This window comes from Salmo salar, chromosome ssa15, assembly GCF_905237065.1.
Source record: "Salmo salar chromosome ssa15, Ssal_v3.1, whole genome shotgun sequence".
NCBI classification, from domain to species: domain Eukaryota; kingdom Metazoa; phylum Chordata; class Actinopteri; order Salmoniformes; family Salmonidae; genus Salmo; species Salmo salar.
This window is the reverse complement of record NC_059456.1, coordinates 44,680,141-44,706,974: the sequence shown is the minus strand read 5'-3', so window position 1 is coordinate 44,706,974 and position 26,834 is coordinate 44,680,141. Positions and strand designations below refer to the sequence as shown.

Below are 26,834 nucleotides of genomic sequence, written 5' to 3'. Positions count from 1 at the left end.
AAGTACAGTGCGAACTATATAAGGCAAAATGGTATGAAACTACAATACCAGAAAATGGTAAGACCTTCTGAAACTCTCTCTCTCGAAGAAGAAGAAGAAGAATACACAGGAACATTCAGTCTGCAGCTGTTTATGCACTGTTAGCCTAGGAAACTCGACCGAAGACAAGAGACAAAGAACAATTTCCTCTCACCACTATACACCTGAAGTCGGAAGTTTACATACACCTTAGCCAAATACATTTAAACTCCGTTTTTCACAATTCCTCACATTTAATCCTAGTAAAAAGTCCCTGTCTTAGGTCAGTTAGGATCACCACTTTATTTTAAGAATGTGAAATGTCAGAATAGCAGAGAGAATTATATATTTCAGCTTTTATTTCTTTCATCACATTCCCAGTGGGTCAGAAGTTTACATACACTCAATTAGTATTTGGTAGCATTGCCTTTAAATTGTTTAACTTGGGTCAAATGTTTCGGGTAGCCTTCCACAAGCTTCCCACAAAAAGTTGGGTGAATTTTGGCCCACTCCTCCTGACAGAGCTGGTGTAACTAAGTCAGGTTCGTAGGCCTCCTTGGTCGCACACACTTTTTCAGTTCTGCCCACAAATTTTCTATGGGATTGTTGTCAGGGCTTTGTGATGGCCACTCCAATACCTTGACTTTGTTGTCCTTCAGCCATTTTGCCACAACTTTGGAAGTATGCTTGGGGTCATTGTCCATTAGGAAGACCCATTTGCGACCAAGCTTTAACTTCCTGATGATGTCTCCTTCCAGACTCATATTAAACATCTCCAATCCAAAATTAAATCTAGAATTGGCTTTCTATTCCGCAACAAAGCCTCCTAACACTCACGCCGCCAAACATACTCTCGCAAAACTGACTATCCTACCGGTCCTCGACTTCGGCGATGTCATTTACAAAATAGCCTCCAACACTCTACTCAGGAAACTGGATGCAGTCTATCACAGTGCCATCCGTTTTGTCACCAAAGCCCCATATACCATCCACCACTGCGACCTGTATGCACTAATCGGCTGGCCCTCGCTACATATTCATCGCCAGACCCACTGGCTCCAGGTCATCTATAAGTCTTTGATAGGTAAAGCTCCGCCTTATCTCAGCTCACTGGTCATGATAACAACACCCACCCATAGCACGCGCTCCAGCAGGTATATCTCACTGGTCATCCCCAAAGCCAACATCTGCTTTGGCTGCCTTTCCTTCCAGTTCTCTGCTGCCAATGAACGGAACCAATTGCAAAAATCGCTGAAGCTGGAGACTTATATTTCCCTCACCAACTTTAAACATCAGCTATCCGAGCAGCTAACCTATCGCTGCAGCTATACATAGCCCATCTGTTAATAGCCCATCCAATCTACCTACCTCATCCACCTATTGTTTTTATTTACTTTTCTGCTCTTTTGTACATCAGTATTTCCACTTGCACATCATTATCTGCACATCTATCACTCCAGTGTCAATTTGCTAAATTGTAATTACTTGCTACTATGGCCTACTTATTGCCTTACCTCCGCACACCATTTGCACACACTGTATATAGACTTTCTTTTTTTATATTGTGTTAATGACTGTACGCTTGTTTATTCCATGTGTAACTCTGTTGTTTGTGTCGCACTGCTTTGCTTTATCTTGGCCAGGTCGCAGTTGTAAATGAGAACTTGTTCTCAACTAGCCTACCTGTTTAAATAAAGGTGAAATAAAAAAATTAAAAAAGATGTTGCTTCAATATATCCACATAGTTTTCCTCCCTCATAATGATATCTATTTTGTGAAGTGCACCAGTCCCTCCTGCAGCAAAGCACCCCACAACATGATGCTGCCACCCCCGTGCTTCACGGTTGGGATGGTGTTCTTCGGGTTGCAAGCATCCTCCTTTTCCTCCAAACACAGCGATGGTTATTATGGCCAAACAGTTATATTTTTGTTTCATCAGACCAGAGGACATTTCTTCAAAAAGTACGATCTTTGTCCCCATGTGCAGTTGCAAACCGTAGTCTGGCTTTTTTATGGCGGTTTTGGAGCAGAGGCTTCTTCCTTGCTGAGTGGCCTTTCAGGTTATGTCAATATAGGACTCGTTTTATTGTGGATATAGATACTTTTGTACCTGTTTCCTCCAGCATCTTCACAAGGTCCTTTGCTGTTGTTCTGGGATTGATTTGCACTTTTCGCACCAAAGTACGTTCATCTCTAGGAGACAGAACGCGTCTCCTTCCTGAGCGGTATGGTGGCTGCGTGATCCCATGGCGTTATTACTTGCATACTATTGTTTGTACAGATGAACGTGGTACCTTCAGGCATTTGGAAATTGCTCCCAAGGATGAACCAGACTTGTGGTGTTCTACAATTTATTTCTGAGGTCTTGGCTGATTTCTTTTGATTTTCCCATGATGTCAAGCAAAGAGACACTGAGTTTGAAGGTAGGCCTTGAAATACATCCACAGGTACACCTCCAATTGACACAAATTATGTCAATTAACCTATCAGAAGCTTCTAAAGCCATGATGACATTTTCCAGAATTTTCCAATCTGTTTAAAGCCACAGTCAACTTAGTGTATGTAAACTTCAGACCCACTGGAATTGTGATACATTGAATTATATGTGAAATAATCTGTCTGTAAACAATTGTTGGAAAAATGACTTGTGTCATGCACAAAGTAGATGTTCTAACCGACTTGCCAAAACTATAGTTTGTTAACAAGAAATTTGTGGAGTGGTTGAAAAACGAGTTTTAATGACTCCAACCTAAATGTATGTAAACTTTCTACTTCAACTGTAGGTATATCTAGGGTATCTACTCCAAACAAACAGAGTCAAGGACGAGGCCTGCTGAACACCGCGTGGTACACCTCTGGAAATTCCATTCTAACAGACACTCATAGACCAACCTACTACAAAGGACATGGTAACCTCTGGAGGACAACCAGAGACTTACACAACCAGAGACTTTCTGTCGACTGACTCCACAGACTGATCGGGCGTTTTCAACAGAGCGAGACGACAAAGACATTCAAGCGTAAATATGTGTTGCATTTCTAAATCCGAATGAGCGGTTGTTAGGGTGCTAAATATCCATATTTATGATGAGCGTATTATTCAACTGTATGTACGATGGTTGAATTCCTTTGTCTCTTCTTCTCCCGCTCTTTCTTTCCCCACCACTATTCATTGTGTACCAAGCGTCATATCGGGTTAGTCCACTAGGGACTTTTCATTGCATTATGTATTAACCTAACCTGTGTGTGTGTTTATGTAATTCTGTGTGATTATTTAGTTAGTTGGTAAATAAATAATTAAGCCAATTTGTGTATCGCTGAGTCCTCATGTAGACTAGGGTTCGTGCAGATTTAACGGACTATGCAACATTCAGAATTAGACTGATGAGGTAAATAAGAATTAATGAATTGACTGTGACTGATGTAAGAGATATTCATATCTTTAGAGTTTAGTCGGGAGATAGTAACTCATTAAATAACTTTTCCCGTGGTGCCCCAAGATTACTAATGAGTTAATTGTTACATGATTAATTTAATCATCGTAATAAATAAATGTAGTTAATTGATTTGATAAAATAGTCAAACACATTAATGATAGCAACGTCACGACAGAGGGCAATGGGAGAGTGTAGATTTTGGTCAACATAAAAATGTATTGCTAATTTGCTGTATGAGACCTATTTGATTGAATATACGTTTTTCGTAATGCTTAGGTTATGAATGTACTGATATACGCGTACGCGCTTGATATCCCTCCAACCTAAAGAAAACCAATGTTACATCAGAGGTGTGCCTGTTGTTCACATGCAAATCTGCCATCTAATTGACTAGAATGTTTCCGCTTGCTTCCGCCACCTCCAGCCTGCCTTTCGCCTTTACGGACACTGATTCACATTGTTAGAGTGGAGACTCCAATATCTTGTCAGTATATACAACCATTTTAGCTTCACAGACAACATTCCTTTCAGCATGCCCACATTGGGATGAGTTTTGGTAGAATTTGAATCCTAGGACCACGTAAAGGTCCTTTGTCGAATAAACTTGAATTTCCCTCTCTCTGGTGGTCAGCTGCATCATTACATCAATTTATATCACTTCACTGTGACGTCACATCAAAGGGGCGGTCCTTCGAAAAATACTTATCCAGCTCGACTGCTTGACAGCACAGACATGGCAAAGCAATAACGGAATTTGTCTCGAGCAGGCGAATCTAAATACTAGATACTTTTATAGCTCTAGGATAAAGAATGCGACCAACACTCTTCCTTAAACCTAAAATAAGCAAAGAAGTAATTTTGTGTGGAAGTGGGCCATTTTTCTTTACGTCGTAGACAGACACGTATTCTCCGATCGAAAAAATCTAGCCCTTTACATAGCCCTTCACCCCTTGTCTATAGGAGGGACACACACTGTTTAAATGGCCCAAATGTTGATTTAGACGTTCACAAATTTAACAGATTTTGACTATCACTAATGTCATGGTATGTTTGGTAAAGTAATAAAGAAGGTGACATATTTTGGGTAAAACTATATATAGGCATATTATAAAGTATAAAAAGGCTTATTCATTCACAATTCTTTTATTTTGATCATATCTTCATATTTGTATATGTTTTATTATACTTGTATTGTGTACTTGATCATTTGGATTGAAAAGTGCCTTTATCTCAGACTTAAATAAACAATTCTAGGTGAAAGCTAAAGGTCTGTCACACCCTGGCCATAGAGAGGTTTTTGTTCTCTATTTTGGTTAGGCCAGTGACTAGGGTGGGCATTCTATGTTCCGTTTTCTATGTTTTGTGTATTTCTTTGTTTTGGCCGGATATGGCTCTCAATCAGGGACAGCTGTCTATCGTTGTCTCTGATTGGGAGCCATACTTAGGCAGCCTGTTTTCCTTTGGGTTTTGTGGGTGATTAATTTCTGTTTGGTATTGCTTACCTGACAGAACTGTTTGGCTGTCGGTTTGTCTGTTTCTGTGTTCTCGGTAAAATAAATACATGATGAGCACTAACTACGCTGCGCCTTGGTCTACTCCATTTGACAGCCGTTACAAGGTCATAGCTTTCTATGGGGGGGGGGGGCAACACACACACTACTAAATTAATAAAATATTGCCCTCTTGCTAGATTGATGACTACAGCCATAGCGAAACAGTATAAAATGGCTGTCAGCTCAACTGGTTTTAATATTAATATCGAACTACGTGTATGTGCTTAAATGTTTCCAAGAATCATATTGACACTCATGGTGTGTAATAGTACATCTACTGTCAACATTTGTCAATAAACAGTGTTAATAAACAGTGTCAATATGATTGTTTGCACACCTTTGGCAAAGGCTCCAGGGTTCTTGTGACATGTAATGTTTATGTAAAAAGAAAAAGGAAAAACATTTAAGCTTTTTCTGCATTGTGCTTTTCTGTTCCTGAGGTGTGTGTGCGTGAGTGCAAGCATGTGTGCCATGTGAATTGTGTGGGTGAGTTTGGGAAGATAGAGAAAGAGAGCAATAGAGACAAAGTGAGAGGGAAATGGAAAGGGCACCTAATTACAGAGTATTTGTCTTTCAAAGAGAGTACTGTATCATTCTTACCTCCTAAAGCACTCCTGCATGTCCCTCAGCTGTTGGCAGACTGGGACAGGGCTAGCAGCCTCCTGAGGGCTGGACACACCCAGGAGCTGGGAGAGGCGGAGCTCCAGGGACGCCAGGATTCGCTGCTCCCGCTCTAGTCCAGCCTGGTGCTGCTCCGTCTGCACTAGCAGAACCATCGGGGCCCCCTGAGTGGAGCTTACTGCAGTGGGGTCCGACAGCTCACCCTGCAGCTTGTCCAGAGCACTGCTGCATTGAGCCATCTGTGACACCCAAAGGACACACAACAACAAACACATACAGTGCCTTCGGAAAATATTCAGACCCCTTGAATTTTTCCACATTTTGTTACATTACAGCCTTATTCTAAAATTGTTTCATCAATCTACACACAATAGCCCATAAAGACAAAGCAAAAACAGGTAATTTTTATAAAATTGTATTAAAAAAAAATAAAAAAATATCACATTTACATAAGTATTCTGGCCCTTTACTCAGTACTTTCTGGAAGCACCTTTGGCAGCGATTACAGCCTTGATTCTTCTTGAGTATGACGCTACAAGTTTGGCACACCTGTATTTGGGGAGTTTCTCCCATTCTTCTCTGTAGATCCTCTTAAGCTCTGTCAAGTTGGATGGGGAGCGTCGCTGCACAGCTATTTTCAGGTCCCTCCAGAGATGTTAGATCGGGTTCAAGTCCAGGCTGTGGCTGGGCCCCTCAAGGACATTCAGAGACTTGTCCCGAAACTACTCCTGCGTTGTCTTGACTGTGTGCTTAGGGTCGTTGTCCTGTTGGAAGGTGAACCTTCGCCCCAGTCTGAGGTCCTGAGCGCACTGGAGCAGGTTTTCAGTAAGGATCTCTCTGTACTTTGCTTCGTTCATCTTTGCCTCGATCCTGACTAGTCTCCCAGTCCCTGCAGCTGAAAAACCTCCTCACAGCATGATGCTGCCACCACCATACTTCACCGTAGGGATGGTGCCAGGTTTCCTCCAGACGTGACGCTTGGCATTCAGGCCAAAGAGTTCAATCTTGGTTTCATCAGATCAGAGAATCTTGTTTCTCATGGTCTGAGAGCCTTTAGGTGCCTTTTGGAAAACTCCAAGTGGGCTGTCATGGCTTCCGTCTGGCCACTCTACCATAAAGGCCTGATTGGTGGAGTGCTGCAGAGATGGTTGTCCTTCTGGAAGGTTCTCCCATCTCCATAGAGGAACTCTAGAGCTCTGTCAGAGTGACCATCAGGTTTTTGGTCACCTCCCTGAACAAGGCCCTTCTCCCCCGACTGCTCAGTTTGGCCGGGCAGCCAGCTCTAGGAGGAGTCTTGGCGGTTCCAAACTTCTTCCATTTAAGAATGATGGAGGCCACTGTGTTCATGGGAACCTTCAATGCTGCAGAAATGTTTTGGTACCCTTCCCCAGATCTGTGCCTCGACACAATCCTGTCTCGGAGCTCTACGGATAATTCCTTTGACTTCATGGCTTTGTTTTTGCTCTGACATGCACTGTCAACTGTGGGACATTATATAGTCAGGTGTGTGCCTTTACAAATCATGTCCAATCAATTTAATTTACCATAGATAGACTCCAATCAAGTTGTAGAAACATCTCAAGGATGATCAATGGAAACAGGATGCACCTGAGCTCAATTTTGAGTCTCATTGCAAAGGGTCTGGATACTTATGTTAATATGCTTTTTTTTTTAAATCAATTTGCAAACATTTCTAAAACGCCTGTTTTCTCTTTGTCATTATGGGGTATTGTGGGTAGATTGCTGAGGATTTTTATTTATTTAATCAATTTTAGAAAAGGCTGTAACGTAACAAAATGTGGAAAAAGTCAAGGGGTCTGTATATTTTCCGAAGGCACTGTATATTTACACATGGGCGTACAATACTACTACACACACTTTAGTACAAAAACAAACAAGGTATTTCCAAAGCCCTACACTTTGTGGATCAACTATGTGTAAGGTATTATGAATATATCATTTGCTTATACAAAAAAACGTTATGAGCCATGTGCTGTTATGATGGTAAGCATGATCACCTTTATAATACACGTATGTATACTTATCATGCGCCGGGCCTACTAAAAGGCTTCTATTTAATGGAGTGGTCATCCGGGTGAAGTCATGTAGTCCAGCAAAGAAAGGTGATGGCATCTCCCAAAAATGTATGTATTTATATGTAATATACCATATACTATATTACATTATGACCATTAAAGGAGCAGTTCGCTGAAGATAGTTCAGTCACGTGACTCACGCTCTTGGTGACCTCCCTCCACTCCACCCCTCTCTGCTCCAAGCGTGTCCGGAGGAGGCTGATGCCGCGCCGCAGTGCCGCCCAGCGCCTCCAGAGGGCACCCAGTGCCCCCTCGGAGCCCACACAGCACCCACGCAGTGGGCACACCGCCCTCAGCTCCTCCAGCTTCCCAGCTATAGACAGCACCTCCTCCGACAGGGTCTTCACATGAAGAGATGAATCAATCAGTCAAATGTATTGTATACAGAATATATCCCTTTCTTTTACAACATGTGTCACAAAGTACTTTGCAGTGCAGCAAAGCTGTGGTGTGTCAGAGCAGTGGTGTAGTGGCAACACACATGTAACTCACTGCCAGATACTGGGGTTAAATCCTCCACTCTACCTTTTTCCACCTCTCCACCTCAGTATCCCCTTGATGTCTAAACTGTCTAAATTAAGCTTGAAAAACATGCTTTTAAAAAACAAGTGCTTTACAGTAACCTGGACTATACCCCCGAAACGTAAGCAGGAGAACAGAGGCAAGGAAAAACTCCCTAGTAGGAACAAACTCTGAGAAGAACCACCGACACACAGCACTTCACACACCTTGGCTCTATCCTGTTGGTCAGCACAGTTGGCGTAGGATGTCACTTCCTGGGCAGCACACTCAGAGAGCCTTGATTCGTTTTTCTTCAGGATATGCCATACCTCCTCATGACACTTCTTGTGGAGGCTTTGTCTGTCTGCACACCTATGGAATAGATTCAAAACAAACACGGTAACTGAAAATTGCCCGGTTTTAATGTTGTTTATATTTTCATGTTTTTTAAGTCATTGTGAAGCTAAAAGCTCATTTGCACTGTGGGTGGACAATTAGGATTTGGTTTGATTCTACTGTACTCTTTTACATGCACATAAATCAACATGTCTGTTTTACATCAATGTAAATGTGCCAGTGTTAGAAGCTAATTTACATACAAGGTTCCCGGATCTGTAACTCTCTAATCTTATTTGATTCAATGCAACATAAAATTCATAGACATGAGCTGCATTCTCATCCAGGCTTTAATGTAGTTCTCATCAAACAAGGGTGAACAGAGGGAAAAGTTGATGAAGTTTATGTTTTCTAAACTGTAATGCTTTGTGTTTTATGTTGTAAATGTGTCTGCAACTTTGTGTGCTGCTATTTTGGCCAGGTCTCTTGTAAAATAGATTATTCATCTCAATGAGACTAACCTGGTAAATAAATAAATACATCATAGTGGCACACATTCCCCAAAATATTTAATAGCTTAGAAAGGTTGACAATGCATGCCTATTTGGTGACCAATGTTCAGCATCTAATGTTCATCAAGCTTCTTTGTACGATAACATTTAGTGTTAATGTGTAACCATGTGTAACCTTTGGTGAGTGAGTGTGTAGCCTTTGGCCTACCTCTGCAAGGCCTCTGTCCTGAGCTCAACCTGGGCCTCGAGTGCGGCCCTCTCCACCAAAAGGTGGCTCAGGACCTGGATGTGGAGCTGCTCGCTCTGGGGGAAAGAGAGACAGGCCTGCTGGGGTGCCAGCTCCAGGAGATGGCTGATTTGCGCCTGGAGGCTCTCCCCCAGGGAGGCTAGGGGCTCTTGGGTGTGCCACTGCTCCTCTGTGCAGTCCACAAATCCGCCTGGAGGTGCCAGGAACATGGCCTCGGCTTCGAGGAGGAAGGTTACCACTCCTTGGGCAGCCCAGTGGTAATCCTTCAGGGCTTCCCGAGCATGGGACAAATTCTCCTACAGGTCATATACAAGATTATTAAGAAAGATGATCAAGAATTCAGGAAAGAATTTCATTTGAAGTCTACCACAATACAATACAACCTGCGTGGTTGAATCTTATGACATAAACAACATTAAAGTCAGTTCCAATAGAAGTTAAGGAAAATGTTTGAGGGATAAATTGTTGTAATACACCATTTCAGTTATTTGTCTCGTCTGGGCACCGTTCGCTCTCTATGGTACAGGGGAGATAGCATTTCAAAAGTGAAACATTGTTTCCATGGCCGGACAGGCAGACAGCAAGGCTTAAATTAAACCCCACTGTTACAAACCAAATAGTACCCTAGAAGCAAGGGGAAATAATGTACGAGTTGAGATAAATTCAAGCAATGATTTGAACAGCAACATGAACATGATGATATTCGTATGGAGGTGCAGTGATAATTCAGATGGTACTCTTAGCAAGCTTGGAACGCTGCTCGTCCAATAAGCATCTAGGATCCAAACAATCCCTTTTATAATGTTTATCATGTCAACCAAGTCAAATTTCATGCATATTTTATGAAATGTAATACACACCGTAGCTGAAATTGCGAATTACAACAATTGTAATGTAATGAGCCCAATGAACTTACCATGCATGCGTGGCACTTCTGCACAACGTCATTCCTCAGGGTGTGCAGCTCCCCACACTGGCTCATCTCCACTTGCTCTCTCTGCCTCAAAGCTTCCAACACCCGCATGACAGACTCTACGTTCCTCCAGATCACCCAGCACCTCCGCAGCGCTATGTTGATGGCCCTCACGTCTGGCTTCACCGGGTCAGACTCCATCAGCTCCTGCCTGACCTGTTGAAGAAGGTCCATCATGGCAGGAAGCTCGGTGCAGAATCTGAGACCCTCCAGAAGCTTTCCCTCTAGGTTTTTGACGTCGTCAGTGATGGCAAGCTCCCAGGAGGCTAGGTTTTCAACAGTTTGCTGGATCCTCTGCCTCTCCGACAGAAGCAACATTCTATCCGATAGGTGCAGGTCTTGGGCGATGGCCTCGAGCTGGTCGGAAGCATCCTGGCACTGGGTCTTCACCAGCGGAAGTTCCACCAGGAGAGCCTGGCAAAGACTGAACCTTTCCCCCACGCTGAATCTCTTGTCTTTGGAGCACTGAGCACGCTCCTTTGCCACCTCCCTGGAGTATTCCATGCGCTGCCGGTAGGTCAGGTACTTCTCGTGTTCCAGGGCGTGGTGGTGGAGAGTTTTCACCTTCTCTTGCAGTTCGCCAATGGTATGCAAGAGGGCACTTTTCTGGTCCTCTTGGCAGTACTGGAGTTCCTGGATCTGACATTGGTGCTCCAGGAGCATGTGTGTCAAGGGCTCTATGGCAGATAGGGAGTCCTTTGTCACTGGGAACCTCTGCCTCTCCAGGTCGGCCCATATCTGTTGCACGCTCACCTGGACAGCCGCCAGTTCCTCGGCCGAAGAAGTCCGGGTGTGAAGCAGTTCCTCCAGCTCCCAGTGGGCTGCTTTCTCGTGGGCCACCATTCCGTCCACCTCGGTCCGGAGGCCTGTGAGCCTGTTGACAAGAAAGTGGCTCTCTGCTGGACTCAACCCCGAAGAAACCTCCATGCAGGTCTCCAAAAGGGCGTCCGTGACAGCCAGCTGTCTTTCTGCTTCCTTGATGGCACCGATGTGAAACTGCAGCTTGCTTTCCAGATCTGGGATGGTGTCTTTGGACATATTCTCTACATCTGCGGTGACCTCTCTCTCATGGTGTGCCACTGCTAGCCAAGTGTTCACTTTTGAGATCTGGACCAGCATCTTCTCTCTTTCCTCCAAAACAGCTTCCATTTCCTTCAGAATACGAGCAGAGTTATCTGAGACTGTTTCATAGAGGTCCTTCAAGGTCTTCAGTGATGACAGCACTTTGTCAATTTCCCCTTCATCCGAAATCAGTTCTTTCAGGTCCTCAACTTTGTAGTGCACCCTGGAATGCCTTGCCAAAATCTCAGATTGAAGTTTCCTCATGCTGCCAATTTGGAGACGGACCTCTTCAGGGAAGAGGGCTACCTTTTCACCTGTTGCGATGTGGTTTTCTGCATGCTTGGCCCAGATAATCAAGTCCTGCATTTGCTTCATGATTTTAGCCAAGGAGGGTTTTGCTATAGAGTATGACTGAGCAGAGAGCAACGTCTGAGTGGAGGCAAGTAAGGAGCTCAAGCTCTGAAGAGTACACTCCACATCCTCCTTCTCCTTCTGCCCAAGAGAAAATTGGGCAAAATCCTCTGATTGCCCCAGCAGGTGTAGGTACTGCTGGTTGAAGGCTTTCAAGTCAGCAGTCATAAAGGTCAGCACTAAAGCTTTGTGAGTGTCATGCTGCAATTGAGAGGACTGTAAGAGGGTGATGGACTTCTGAAGAGTCTCAAGCTTGCAATGCAGCTGCTCAGCCTTTTGTAGAAGGATAGAGGACTGAGAAGAACCAATTGAGGCATGCCTCAGGCTTCTATTCCCAGCCCCCTCCAAAAGCCTCCACTCCTCCTGCAGATCCCCTAGCTGAGCGAGGAGTGCCCCTGACCCCTCGACTTCACTCAGGTGGGCAGACACCTGGCAACACACCTGGAGCAGCTCCCCCATCATGCCCTTCTGCTGTTCAATGTTACATAACAGAGTATGTAGTTTTTCAGCCTGAAGCGCACTGCTTCGAGTGTCCCTGTTAGATCCCCAGGAATAGACAAAGAGTGAATAAGTGTTAGTGCATATCTTGGTCAAATACAAACTTCTGATCAATGATATTCTAAATCAACTGTACAATTTAAAGGAAGGCAGGGGCCTAAAGATGCATAAATACAGCATTATGCACAAGAATAGTAGCCCGGACAATGCAAGTGCATGGACTCACAATTGTAGCTCATCCATCTCGCTTGCCCATCTCTCCAGAATGCTCCGGATGGCCTGAGTCTGCCTGTGGTACTGTGTGACCAGGTGGAGCTGAGCCTCTTTGACCTGCACTGTGGCCGAGGCATCCAACAGGGCTGCACTCCATCGCCCCTCCAGATTTGTTGCGTCCTCTGGGACAACGACCACATGATTTATCGCAGCCACCTGCTCAAGCACGTAGCGTCTGCAGTCCTGCAAAAAAAGGGGATCACGGGGACACGCTCAGTCTGGTATCCAGTGAGCTGGGACCCATAAAAAATATAATCCGTAAAAAAAAAAGAAGAAGCTATTTTTTATAGTACTGAAATCACAGAGGGGAGACAGGCAGGTGTAAGAAACAGAATGAATGGTTGGAGTGGGGATTGAACCCTGACCTTCAGTAAGGAGAGTATGTGTGTCTGGAGCTGGGGGGGGGGGGGGGGGTTCCACTAGACCATGGGCTCGGCACATAGCATCTGTATTTATCAAACACTCTACTCTTACACAAAAGCCAAGAAGGGTGATAATGTCTAACTTGAAGAGTTAGACATAGCAAATCAAAGTTAGAAATAGCTTCCTCTCCTTGTCTCATTATATATTCTTGTTGACATTGATATAAAAGAACTGTAAAGGTTAAATAAATGAGAGGATTGTTGAAATATCATTATAATGTGCCAGTTGACAAAAAAAACTATACATGTGCATACAGGGGAGAAAAGTAAATGTCTTCAGTGGAATCCCAAATAAAGCTTTCCATTTGTAAAAGCATTTTACACAGTGATATCAGTTCGGGGTCTGTAGCCCATTAAATAACAGTTTTGCTTTATGTTTTGTCCTCTGTCTTTTTATTTTATGACTGATTGTTTGTATATAAGATGGTCAGTCTGACACTTGAAAATGTGTATTTTCAAATGTCTATTATGTTCTTGAAAGGGAAAATTGTTCATTAAAAAAGGACAGTCTCCCACCTCAGCCTCCGTCAGTTGCTGGGCCATGTTGGCAGGGTTGAGCTGGGCTGGCTGGTAGCGGCATCCTAGAACCCTGAGGACAGTGCGCCCTATTTGGATCTCTGGCTTTCTGGGCGAAGGCTGCAGGTACCAAGCCGCCTCCATCCACTGGCCTCCCTTCAACACAACAGCACAGAGTAAATACAGTACATGTTCATGGACCAAACAGAAGAAAACAGACTGAAACAGGGAAGGACAATCTTGATTTGTTTAATAAGAAATGCACATTTTCCACTGCAAAACTTTTGAAAGCATTTTCTGCTGCATGTCCTAATGAACACAACCCTGGTGTGTACAACCAGACCTGGGTTGGATGTCAAATACTTGAGCTATACTCAATTCAGTTTTCCTGGTACAATGGAAACAATGGAATAATACCAAAAGTGAAAATACCAAGCTCCAAGTATTTGACATACATATTTGACCCAGATCTGGTATGGACGGGTGTGGTGCTGGGGGAACATACAGCGAGGGAAAAAAGTATTTGATCCCCTGCTGATTTTGTACATTTGCCCAATGACAAAGAAATAATCAGTCTATAATTTTAATGGTAGGTTTATTTGGACAGTGAGAGACAGAATAACAACCAAAAATCCAGAAAAACTCATGTTAAAATTGTTATAAATTGATTTGCATTTTAATGAGGGAAATAAGTATTTGACCCCCTCTCAATCAGAAATATTTCTGGCTCCCAGGTGTCTTTTATACAGGTAACGAGCTGAGATTAAGAGCACACTCTTAAAGGGATTGCTCCTAATCTCAGTTTGTTACCTGTATAGAAGACACCTGTCCACAGAAGCAATCAATCAATCAGATTCCAAACTCTCCACCATGGCCAAGACCAAAGAGCTCTCCAAGGATGTCAGGGACAAGATTGTAGACCTTCACAAGGCTGGAATGGGCTACAACACCATCGCCAAGCAGCTTGGTGAGAAGGTGACAACAGTTGGTGCGATTATTCGCAAATGGAAGAAACACAAAAGAACTGTCAATCTCCCTCGGCCTGGGGCTCCATGCAAGATCTCACCTCGTGGAGTTGCAATGATCATGAGAACGGTGAGGAATCGGCCCAGAACTACACGGGAGGATCTTGTCAATGATCTCAAGGCAGCTGGGACCATAGTCACCAAGAAAACAATTGGTAACACACTCCGCCGTGAATGACTGAAATCCTGCAGCACCTGCAAGGTACATGCCCGTCTGAAGTTTGCCAATGAACATCTGAATGACTCAGAGGACAACTGGGTGAAAGTGTTGTGGTCAGATGAGACCAAAATGGAGCTATTTGGCATCAACTCAACTCGCCGTGTTTGGAGGAGGAGGAATGCTGCCTATGACCTCAAGAACACCATCCCCACCGTCAAACATGGAGGTGGAAACATTATGCTTTCGGGGTGTTTTTCTGCAAAGGGGACAGGACAACTTCACCGCATCACAGGGACGATGGACAGGGCCATGTACTGTCAAATCTTGGGTGAGAACCTCCATCCCTCAGCCAGGGCATTGAAAATGGGTCGTGGATGGGTATTCCAGCATGACAATGACCCAAAACACACGGCCAAGGCAACAAAGGAGTGGCTCAAGAAGAAGCACATTAAGGTCCTGGAGTGGCCTAGCCAGTCTCCAGACCTTAATCCCATAGAAAATCTGTGGAGAGAGCTGAAGGTTCGAGTTGCCAAACGTCAGACTCGAAACCTTAATGACTTGGAGAAGATCTGCAAAGAGGAGTGGGACAAAATCCCTCCTGAGATGTGTGCAAACCTGGTGGCCAACTACAAGAAACGTCTGACCTCTGATTGTCAACAAGGGGTTTGCCACCAAGTACTAAGTCATGTTTTGCAGAGGGGTCAAATACTTATTTCCCTCATTAAAATGCAAATCAATTTATAACATTTTTGACATGCGTTTTTCTGGATTCTTTGTGGTTATTCTGTCTCTCACTGTTCAAATAAACCTACCATTAAAATTATAGACTGATCATTTCTTTGTCAGTGGGCAAACGTACAAAATCAGCAGGGGATCAAATACTTTTTTCCCTCACTGTAATCGTTTGCTGATTCTAAAGCGAGATGTGTTGTTACTGAGAAATCTCCATGGCCACACAGGAAATATCATTGGCTCCTTCCTGTAAAGCTTCCTGCCACAGGCATCTTGGGAATGGAGTAGAATGAAGTTTCCCCTTGACGCTGATCTTGGGTCAGTTTAGCATTTTTGCCACTAATGGTTAAGATTAGGAAACTTCACCCCAAAGCCTTGGGAATAAAGCATCATCAAGGCCCATGCCACATCAGAGTTTGTTTGTTTATCTGTTCACTGATCCATGCAGTTGACTGAACTGCAATTATTTTGTGGATACACAAAATTGGGAGCAAAAATACCACATATTTGGGAGCAACAATTTAGTTTATCTGTGGTCGAGAAAATGTTGAAATATAATTTTTGCAATTTTTATGTCTCATATTGATATTGATACGCACATTAGATACTAACTAAAATGTAGATGTTTTTATTGCTTGTTTTTTTAAAGAGGTTTCCCCAGGTTCTTATTTTGAATGTCATTATCCTCTTGAACAACTAGTTGGGTTCCTACAATGCACAGTAAACCATATCCCATGTTGACGCCACCTTACCTTCCCTGAGATCTAATAGCCAACTGTCTCAGTTCACACACCGTTGGCTTGGCTGAGTATTGCTGTTGAGAATTACCGATTGTGGTCGGGTGAGTATTATTGTTATGAACACAAGTTTGAATCTCATGGTCGGCCGTACAGAGAAACTCCCTAACACTCACCTTGATGATGTCCTTCCTCTCCACCAACCCTTGGACCTCAGAGAGGATGCCTTGCATAGTGGACCTGTGGCACGGGACCTCCGGGCGCACCGCTCCCCCAACTCTCTCCACCTTCGCCACGGCTTCGGATAGCAACCCACCAGTCTGGACCGAGGTACTCCTCTTGACTTCACTCCCCTCCTGCATCTGTGGGAACATGATGGCAATGGGACGGTGGATTCTCCTGCTCTCCTGTCTGGTATTTCTGACAACAACTCTGTTCCTCTCTGCCCCACCGAGTCAGCGCAGCTATTAGAGCAGGAATGTGACTGAGTAAGGAGCTGGGCCTTGCCCCGAGGGAAACCAGGGCTCTGTTCCAATAGTTTAACACCGCGTCCCTCTTTACTTCCTTCCTTGAAGTAATCACTTATCTGACACAATTGATGAAAAATATTTGATGTAGTCTCCAGCTAATCCTGTTAGATCAGTGTCATTGGGTTTAGCACGGGGGAACATGATACAGCGGGAACTAGTCAGGGAGTAGGAGTGTGGTTGAGATATCGAGAGCTACAGGGCTAGCGTGAGGTGAAGTCATCACTGAGTGGTGTAAATAACTTATTCCTCACATAGTGAAGTGGTAGGCTATGCTTAAAGGGAGTGGTCAAACCGACAGGTGACAAGGCAAGCTGATACTTGCATAAAATCTCTCTCTCTCTCAATATTTCAAAACAACAGTAGAGCAGGAACGCTATTAAGCAGTAATATAGGGGAGGATGTGCTTTATATTGCAGGTTATAGGTACTAAGGCTATCCCACCCAGTGTCTGTATTCATAAAGCGACAGAGTAGGAGTGCAGGGGCCATATTCCTCAGATTAGGAGTGCAGGGGCCATATTCCTCAGATTAGGAGTGCAGGGGCCATATTCCTCAGATTAGGAGTGCTTATCTAGGACCCACTTTAGCCTTTTAGATCAAAATAAATATGATTATGTCCACAGGAGGTACCTGATGTTAGCTCAGCACTTCTACTTTATAAATACAAGCCCAGGGCTTCAGGTAAAGCAGCCAATGCCGTATCACCACTATACTGCCCTATACTCTGAGTCAGCAGGGCTCTTGACTTGGATACACATTAAAGGCCCAATCTGTGATATTTGCAGCCATTTCTGATCATTTAGATTAATGATATACACCATTTATTTTCGCAAGTAATATCACTTAGAAATGCCTCATGAGCTTAGTTCAACGCCATCAACTCCATCATAACCCAAAATATAAGGTAGTTTTACTCCACTGTCTGAAAGCAATACCTTTGTAAACAAACAATGTAAAGCTTTAAAATATGTTTAAAACTATTTCATGGAGGATCGGTCCTTGCATCGCTACAGCTCCATCTATGAATTTGAGAGTGGTTACATTTCTACCCGCCCATCTCTCTGCTTTATAGCTAGCAAACCAAGTGCCAGTGTTGTTGTTTTGTTGTTTTTCAAATTAAGGATAGCAGCTTCAACAGCAGACTAATGGCAGCATTGCGGGTCCCTGATTATACATTTATTTTAATCTTTGTGGACTTTGAACAAGCATTGAGGTAGATGGATCAACGTAAAGTCTAGATTTACTTAAAATTGTCAGAAGCTCGAAATTCAGCCCTATAATGGAAGCATATTTACAACACAAACATTTGTTTAGGTAGAAAACTACTTAATTTGATTTTCTGTCATGCTACATATAAAATAAAAGCCTGAAAATCTGTTGTATTGTCACGTCTATTCCTGCTCCCCCGCTGTGGCACTCGACATCGCGGGTCTACTAACCACTGGTCCTAGCAACCCATACTGCGCACACCTGGCAACCATCACTGTGCACAACTGCTCCCCGATCGTTTAGCACATCTGTACTTCATCACCACCCTGATTACTCTCCCTTCATAAAGCCCTTAGTAAGCCTTAGTCATAAGGTAGTATTGGTTTTGGGTATGTTCAGCACGCTTCTCATGTTTTGTATTACCGTCATGATTATTATTAAAAACTTAACTTCTACACCTGTTTCCTGACTTGCTGCGTATAAATTACAGAATACTGCCGCAGCAGAAATTAAGGACATCTCCCAGACGGTCGACGAACAAGGACACCTAATTCCCAAACACCATGATCAGCTGGCGCAACTGGGTGCGGCTATGGATAAGGTCCTCCAAATCCTCCACCGTCTCGACACCACCCGAGAGGATTCACCTCCAACTAGCAGAGGGCCTCCTACCACTAGCCATCCCAGCAAGCCAGTCCCCTAGCCTACCCAGCAGTCCGCACAGGTCAGCGATGCCCAACGGTCCTTCCCTGACAAATATGACAGGACTCGATCCAAATGCAGTGGCTTCCTACTACAGTGCTCCCTCTACTTCTCTCCTCAGACGGGAGCCCCCACCACAGAGTGGGCTACGGCATTCTGGGAGAGAGGAGAGGAGGGGTTCATGGCTCTGTTCAGGGCAGTCTTCAACCATCCACCAGAGGACAGAGAGGGAGGTGAGTGACTTCTCCAACTCCGGCAGGGTGCCCAGACAGCTGCGGAATACGCCCTCACCATTCGGACCGTGGCAGCCTCCAACGAAGAAGAATGCGCGAGGAGGCCCAGATGGAGTTGGTGTCCCGAGATGACAACCTTTCCCTGGACGCGCTCATCGCGATGGCCACCCGTCTGGACAACTTTCTTTGGGAACGCCGGCGCGCCCCTTGCACCTTGCTCTACTCTTTTGGCCGTCTTGGAGCAGAGCCTGAACCCATGGAAATAGGGGTCACACACTTCCCCACAGCAGAGCAACGTCGCCAGAGGTAGCTGGGGCTGTGTCCCTATTGTGGCCAGGAGAGGCACCAGCTCCAACAGTGACCGGTGCTTCCCAACCCGAAGTCCACTGGGGCAGAGGAACAGCCCCTGATCATCTGGCTCCCAGGGTAGGCGTGAGTATTCCTTCATTGTTTTCTGCCAAAGCCTTCCTATGTTCCATTTAACTGTCTGGCTGTCTCTCAGGTGTTGTCTCTAGAGCTCTAGTGGACTCTGGTGACGCAGGGCATTTTATTGACCAGGCCCTCGTCTCCTCCCTGAACATCACTGCATCCCGGCTCTCCTCTCCTATTCCGGTCCAAGCCCTGGATAAACAACCATTAGGATCCAGCACTATCACGCACATCACAGCACCACTCGCCCTCACCGTTGGACACATGCACCAAGAAAGCTTTCCCTTCATCATCACTGCTCCTGTACACGAAGTCATCCTCGGCTTTCCGTGGCTCCAACGTCATGACCTTACCATCTCCTGGTCGAGGATGAAAATCACCACCTGGGCACCCGGATGTCGGAAGACCTGCTTTCCCTTAACCTGTGGTTCCTCGTCGGTTGAAAGTCCTGTGAGTGCCCTCCAGTCCATCATTCCGTCCTCCCATATTGTTGACCCTGTGTTTTGGGACGTAGCTGTGGACATCCGCCAGGCTCTGGAGAGGGAACCTGCTACCTGCCCTCCTGAGCACATCTACGAATCATCTGTTTACCTGGGTGCACACATCCCTCGCCGCTGGACACCCAGGTATCACCCGCACTATTCAATCCATCTACGCAAAGTGAGTTCTGGGCATAACCCGCCCATGGAAGGAACCGGGCCCACTCCCCCTGCCGGTCCTGACAGTGACTCCTTAGGAACCTCCCCAGCTCCTGGTTGGTCCTCTCTACCGGCCCTTTAGACTGAGACCGGTACTCGGAAGTGAGGCTGACCGTGAACCCCAATTTCTCCATGAAGGCTCTCCATACCTGTGATGTGAATTGGGGGACATGGTCGGAGATACCCTGATTATCTCCCTTCATATAGCCCTCAGTAAGCCTCAGTCATCAGGCAGTAGGGGAGTAAATTCGTAGTCTGGAAGTGGAGGGGCCACTGTATGATGAGTCAAATTCCTCCAATTTTACTTTGAGCCAAGGTGTGACCTTTAAATGCCACACAAACAGGCTACTCCTGGCCTGACCATTCCAATTCATTCATAATAACGTCACTTAACGTTGTTGGATCTTGGGCGAAACAAAGAGCCTTGAAAGGTCAAATCCCCTTAGGGAAAGACCGCCATTAACTACATGTACCAGTGTTTGACTTGAGTGTACAACCCCCTCTCAAAACCTGAATCTGCAGGCTTAAAGTTTATCAAATTTAACGTGTATCCTCTGGGCTGTCATACTCTTACTACTCCAAATGCTTAAAGAATTGTCCCTGAGGAGAACGTGTGTGTGTGAAAGAGAAATGTCCCTTACCTGTTCCTGTGGAGCTGTCCTTTCTGTCCCCTCTCTGGGCTCAATCTCTGTGGCTGCATATGCTGGTGAAGGTGCGTGTGACAACTGTGTATTGTCTCTTGTGGCATCTGTCTGACTGACATCTGTCTGTGTGAGATCATTCACCTGTAGCATGTCAGTTGTGTCTATCTTTCCAGTGTCTTTGCTCACAATCTGTCTGTTATCTTTGCTGTCTGTAGTACAGGTGATGTCTGAAGTCTCCTTCATTCTGTCAGATGCTTCTGTGTTTACAGCTATTTGTCTGTTTGTCATTTCTGTCTGTCTGGCATCTTTAGCGTCTGTGTCTACGTCATCGTCAACACTTCCTGGTTCAGTGTTGTCAGAGATATCAGTGTGTCTCTGTGACTCGAATTCGGTGTCTGCCAATTCAGCGGACTTAGACTCTGTGAGCCCTGATTCGGGGCCTTTTGATTTCAGACCTTTTGTTTTGGGGCCCTGCGATTTCTCCCACTCTGATTCCGTGTTCTTTGCAGCAGAGGGGCCCTTGGAACTCTTCACTTTGGGGCCCTTGGACGCTGAGCTCCTAAAATCAGCCCTCCTCCGCCCCCTGTGCTTTGACTTGATGCGCCGCCCGCCATCTGTGTTCTTGGTGTTCCCAGTGACAGAACTATCAGTCAGTTTTGAAGGAAAGTCACCAGAGCTAAATGTATCTGAGCCATTACCACAAGGAGGCTCCCTGCTTTGAATGTCCTTGGACTGAGACAGAGGTAGCTCCATGTCCAAAACAATTGTAAATACTTTCTTTGTCTCAGTGCAGTCTCTAGACTCTGTGCGTTGTGTTTTGTTATCTGACTGTGATTTGTCTGTGGGTCTTGCATGCGTCTCCAGCTGCTTTCTTTCTGGATGCGGCATGAGATGTGTTACATCTAGCCCCACACTGCTTTTAATGCCCAATTCAGCTTTGGTCGAGGAAGTGACTTCACAATGTAGAGTCTCAGCTTCCTGAACAAGAAATTTCCCAGCATATGCAACTGCAGTGTTTGCATCGTCATGTGACTCAGTAGCTGGAATCTCACCGTCACCAGGTTGAGGTGAGTCTGTATGTACAATAGCATTGTTGCCATGGTAACCTGGTCTGCTTTGGAGAGCATTGGCCATAGACATGCCATCAAGTTGTCGTTCGAGGTCTGTGTCCAGAACGATGGTGAACACTTTGTGCGGTGTCGGAGGTGAGGTTCCCTCTCGATCCATTGGTTCTATATGGTGAGGTGTCATCTCTGTTACAGTATCCCCACATTGGCTAGAGCCCGGGGTCTCTGGCACCACCACAGTGGCTGAGATATCAACGCGGGTGATGGGAGTTTGGGTTAAGGTTTCTCCCATGGGAATTTGTATTTGACTCTCCCCATCCTCCATGTCTGTGACCATTCTCTCTGCTGGCTGGATGCTCCAGCCCTTCAATGAGTCTTTGCCGTATTCTAGGTCCTCTGCTCTTTGTTCAGTGTCGCTCATCACTTTCTTGGTAGGTTCTTTAACAGCATCCATTGTTCCTCTGGTAATGGCTCTTTTGCTTTGCACTCTGCTTTCAGCCTGCTCTTTTTGCAGATCTTTCGTTGAGTCAATATTAGCCTGAAGAGGTTTGATCCCGCCTGGAGTCACTATCTCTACAGGTTGTGACAAAAGGGATGCCGCGCTGAAAGATGGCGCTTTGCCAGGTGTGTTGCTTGGTTTCTTAATGTCTCCATCCACCTCTGTGCTCACTAGGGACACCTAAAGATGCATAAATTCATTAGAAATGGTGTGAAGATACATATAAGATTCCATAAAGGGATCATGTTAACGTTAAGGGATGTTCCAATCAAAATATAATTTAACTTTTACACTTGGTTGAAATGCCCCAGTTTCACCTACTGATAGTCATATTTTGTATCATAGGGCTCCATACATTCTAAAATGTCTTCCAACAAGCCAACTCATATTGCAAAAGAAAAATTTCTGCATTCGATTATTGTGTATTAGTTCAATCTACTTGAGTTTTGTTGTTTGATTATACATTGATTAGATGATAGCTCACCTGGGATTGGGCTAGGGCTGTGAGGAGAGCTGCACTGTTGCTAAGGGCCTGTCCAGCTCTTCTCTCGAACTGCTCCACGCGCTCCCTTCCGATACAGTCCAATAGGAAGTCTAGCTGTGACAGCGCCTCACGTAGAGTCCCTTGGAGTTGCTTCCCATTGTTCAGTGTAGCCTGTGAGGGATTATAGGTTTAGTTAATCTAATCTTGATGTTTGGGTCAAATTCATCTTACCTTGAGTTGTCTATGTACGACAGTATAGAGAGCATCCACATTACTCTATTTACTTTTGCTACAGGAAGTAGCTAGCATGATTTAGCATCGTCCCTTGATTTCCCATTTGTTAACATTTCCCTGATGTTAGCAAAACTGCATGTAACCCCCTAGTTGCGTTTAGCTTTTTATAGCACGGACTGGCGTAGTTATTGTGTTGCATGTTGGACATATTTTGGAGATGGACAGTTGTTAGAGAACAGCCCGACACGTGAGGAGAGGGAAACAAGGCAAACTACGTGAGCTAGCAAGATGGCTATTTAATTGTTTTATTGTTTTTAAAAGTTAGTTTAACTCGGTCTGAGTAAACCACATTGATTAACTGTTAGTCCTCATGGTGGTCGGGGATGAGGGACTATGATTTGTTCTGGTTCAACTGTCAAAGACCACTGATTTTTCTTTCCTCCTGCTTGGAGGCTCGACCGTTAGATGCTGTGAGAGACTGAACTCTGGGTGATGTGAGTAGCCACTTGATGTGATCTGAGAGAGATGATCTGAATATACAGTGCTTTCAGAAACTATTCATACCACTTGACTTATTCCACATTTTGTTGTGATAAAGCCTGAATTCAACATGGATTAAATATTTAAAAAATTCACCCTCCTACACACAATACCCCATAATGACAAAGTGAAAACATGTTTTTAGAAATGTAGTGATATTGAAATACAGAAATATCTAATTTACCTAAGTATTCACACCCCTGAGACAATACTTTGTAGAAGCACCTGTGGTGGTGATTACAGCTGTGAGACTTTTTAGGTAAGTCTCTAAGAGCTTTGCACACCTGGATTGTACAATATTTGCCCATTATTCTTTTTAAAATTCTTTAAACACTGTCTAGTTGATTGTTGTTCATTGCTAGACAGACATTTTCAAGTCTTGCCATATATTTTCAAGACAATTTACATTGAAACTGTAACTAGGCCACTCAGGAACATTCAATGAGGTCATGGTAAGCAACTCCAGTGTATATTTGGCCTTGTTTTTTAGGTTATTGTCCTGCTGAAAGGTGAATTTGTCTCCCAGTGTCCTAAAACTCCCTATTCCTTGCCGATGACAACCAGATCCATAAAATGATGCAGCCATCACCATGCTTGAAAATATGAAGAGTGGTACTCAGTGATGTGTTGTGATGGAAAACATAACACTTTTTATTCAGGACAAGTTAATTTCTTTGCACATTTTTTTTTCTTCAGTATTTCTTTAGTGCCTTATTGCAAACAGGATGCATGTTTTGGAATATTTTTTATTCTGTACAGGCTTCCTTTTTTCATTCTGTCATTTAGATTAGTATTGTGGAGTAACTACTATGTTGTTTGATCCATCCTCAGTTTTCTCCTATCACAGCCATTACACTCTGTAACTGTTTTAAAGTAACCAGTGACCTCATGGTGAAATCCCTGAGCAGTTTCAAGTTAACGTCACATGCTCAAGTACAGTGAAAAACCCAACAATGCAATAATCAATAACAATGTATGTCTAGAAAAAAAAAACACATGGGAAATATGAAATACACCATTAGGTAAGCATACTATATACAATAAATATTTAAAAAGTCAGTTCCAACACCATATTTACATGTGCAGGGATACTGGAGTGATGGAGGTAGATATGTATAGGGCAACAGGATATAAAATAAACAGAGTAGCAGCAGCTTGCGTGGGTGTTAATTAATTTTTTATTTTACTAGGCAGGTCAGTTAAAAACAAATTCTTATTTTCAATGACGACCTGTGGGTTAACTGCCTTGTTCAGGGGCAGAACAACAGATTTGTACCTTGTCAGCTCAGGGATTCGAACTTGCAACCTTTCGATTACTAGTCCAACACTCCAACCACTAGGCTACCCTGCCGCCCTGCCGTGTAGAGTCAGTATAAATGAATGTGCGAGTGAGCAAAGGCTGGAGTGAATGTTTGTGTTGGAGTGACAGTGTGTGTGAGTGTGTAGGGCCCTGTGAGTGAGCATAGAGACAATTGAAATAAAAAGTAAATAAAGATACAGGGGTAAACTGAGTCCATGTAGGTATTTTGTTAGCTATTTATCAGTCGTAATGCTTGGGGATGGAAGCTGTTCAAGAGCTTGTTGGTGTCAGACTTGATGCACTGGTATCTCTTGCTGGGCAGCAGCAGAGAAAATAGTCTATGGCTTGGGTGGTTGGGGTGTTTGATTTTTTTGGGACCTTTTTTTCACACCTCCTGATATAGAGGTCCTGGTTGGCAGGGAGCTAGGCCTCAGTGATGTATTGGACTGTCCACACAACCCTCTATAGCGCCATGTGATCGAGGCCAGTGCTACTGCCGTATCGAGCAGTGATGCAGCCAGTCAATATGCGCTCAATGGTACAGCTGTAGAACCTTTTGAGGATTTGAGGGTCCATGACAAACCTTTTCAACCTGAGGGGGAAGAGGCACTGCCGCACCTTCTTCACAAATATGCGTGTGGGTTTGGACCATTTTAAGTCTTCAGTGATTTGGACACTGAGGAACTTGAAGCTGACTACTGTACCTGCTCCACTGCTGCCACGTCAGTTTGCTTCCTCTCCGGTAACTGAGTTAGGAAGGATGCCTGTATATTTGTAGTGTCTGGGTGTACTGATTTGATACACAATCCAAAGTGTAATTAACGTCACCATGCTCAAATGAATTTTCAATTTCAGCTTTTCAATTCCAGCCCAGGATCAATGCTCGACTGAGGGACGTTACATATATGTGTAGGGTACAGAGATGAGGTTGTCATTACAAAATCATGTTAAACACACTATTGCATACAGAGTGAGTCCATGCAACTTATTATGTGACTTGTTAGGCATATTTTTACTCCTGAACTTATTTAGGCTTGCCATAACAAAGAGGTTGAATAATGATTGACGCAAGACATTTCAGCTTAAAAAAAAATTATGAATTTTTTAAAATATCTAAAAACAAAATTCTACTTTGACATTATGGGGTATTGTGTGTAGTACGACAATTTAATCCATATTAAATTCAGGCTGTAACACATACAAATTTGGAGTACTGTGTTTTTATCTACTGTGTTTGAATGGGAGAGTGTGAATGGACTGTTGTTGCATTCGCACACTTCTCATTGGCCACGCGCAGGTGACCTGGATTTCCACTGTTTATATGAGTGCTTTTAGGTACACAGTGAGTGTGCATAGATGCCATTGAAATGGGTTGATAGTTGTTGGTCTTTTAATAATAATTCATAACTTTACTTGTTGTAATTATTCTTTATCATAGTTCAAGAGATATACACTGCTCAAAAAAATAAAGGGAACACTTAAACAACACAATGTAACTCCAAGTCAATCACACTTCTGTGAAATCAAACTGTCCACTTAGGAAGCAACACTGATTGAGAATACATTTCACATGCTGTTGTGCAAATGGAATAGACAACAGGTGGAAATTATAAGCAATTAGCAAGACACCCCCAATAAAGGAGTGGTTCTGCAGGTGGGGACCACAGACCACTTCTCAGTTCCTATGGTTCCTGGCTGATGTTTAGGTCACTTTTGAATGCTGGTGGTGCTTTCACTCTAGTGGTAGCATGAGACGGAGTCTACAACCCACACAAGTGGCTCAGGTAGTGCAGCTCATCCAGGATGGCACATCAATGCAAGCTGTGGCAAGAAGGTTTGCTGTGTCTGTCAGCATAGTGTCCAGAGCATGGAGGCGCTACCAGGAGACAGGCCAGTACATCAGGAGACGTGAAGGAGGCCGTAGGAGGGCAACAACCCAGCAGCAGGACCGCTACCTCCACCTTTGTGCAAGAAGGAGCAGGAGAAGCACTGCCAGAGCCCTGCAAAATGACCTCCAGCAGGCCACAAATGTGCATGTGTCTGCTCAAACGGTCAGAAACAGACTCCATGAGGGTGGTATGAGGGCCCGACGTCCACAGGTGGGGGTTGTGCTTACAGCCCATCACCGTGCAGGAC

The 26,834-nt window shown here is 44.3% G+C and overlaps 1 protein-coding gene across 9 annotated transcripts in view; it reads right to left on the bottom strand.

Moving 5' to 3' along the window:
* syne2a (spectrin repeat containing, nuclear envelope 2a) overlaps nt 1-26,834 on the bottom strand; it is a 250,928-nt gene that overhangs the window by 128,249 nt on the left and 95,845 nt on the right. For all 9 annotated transcript variants that reach the window (XM_014145109.2, XM_014145105.2, XM_014145104.2 and 6 more), the window contains 10 exons: nt 22,625-22,795; nt 20,572-22,320; nt 16,307-16,492; nt 13,477-13,632; nt 12,492-12,721; nt 10,238-12,302; nt 9,283-9,617; nt 8,454-8,598; nt 7,866-8,066; nt 5,609-5,868 (listed from right to left, as the gene is read on the bottom strand). In XM_014145109.2, the coding sequence (XP_014000584.2) occupies nt 5,609-5,868; nt 7,866-8,066; nt 8,454-8,598; nt 9,283-9,617; nt 10,238-12,302; nt 12,492-12,721; nt 13,477-13,632; nt 16,307-16,492; nt 20,572-22,320; nt 22,625-22,795 (5,498 nt within the window). The remainder of the gene's footprint in view (nt 1-5,608; nt 5,869-7,865; nt 8,067-8,453; nt 8,599-9,282; nt 9,618-10,237; nt 12,303-12,491; nt 12,722-13,476; nt 13,633-16,306; nt 16,493-20,571; nt 22,321-22,624; nt 22,796-26,834) is intronic.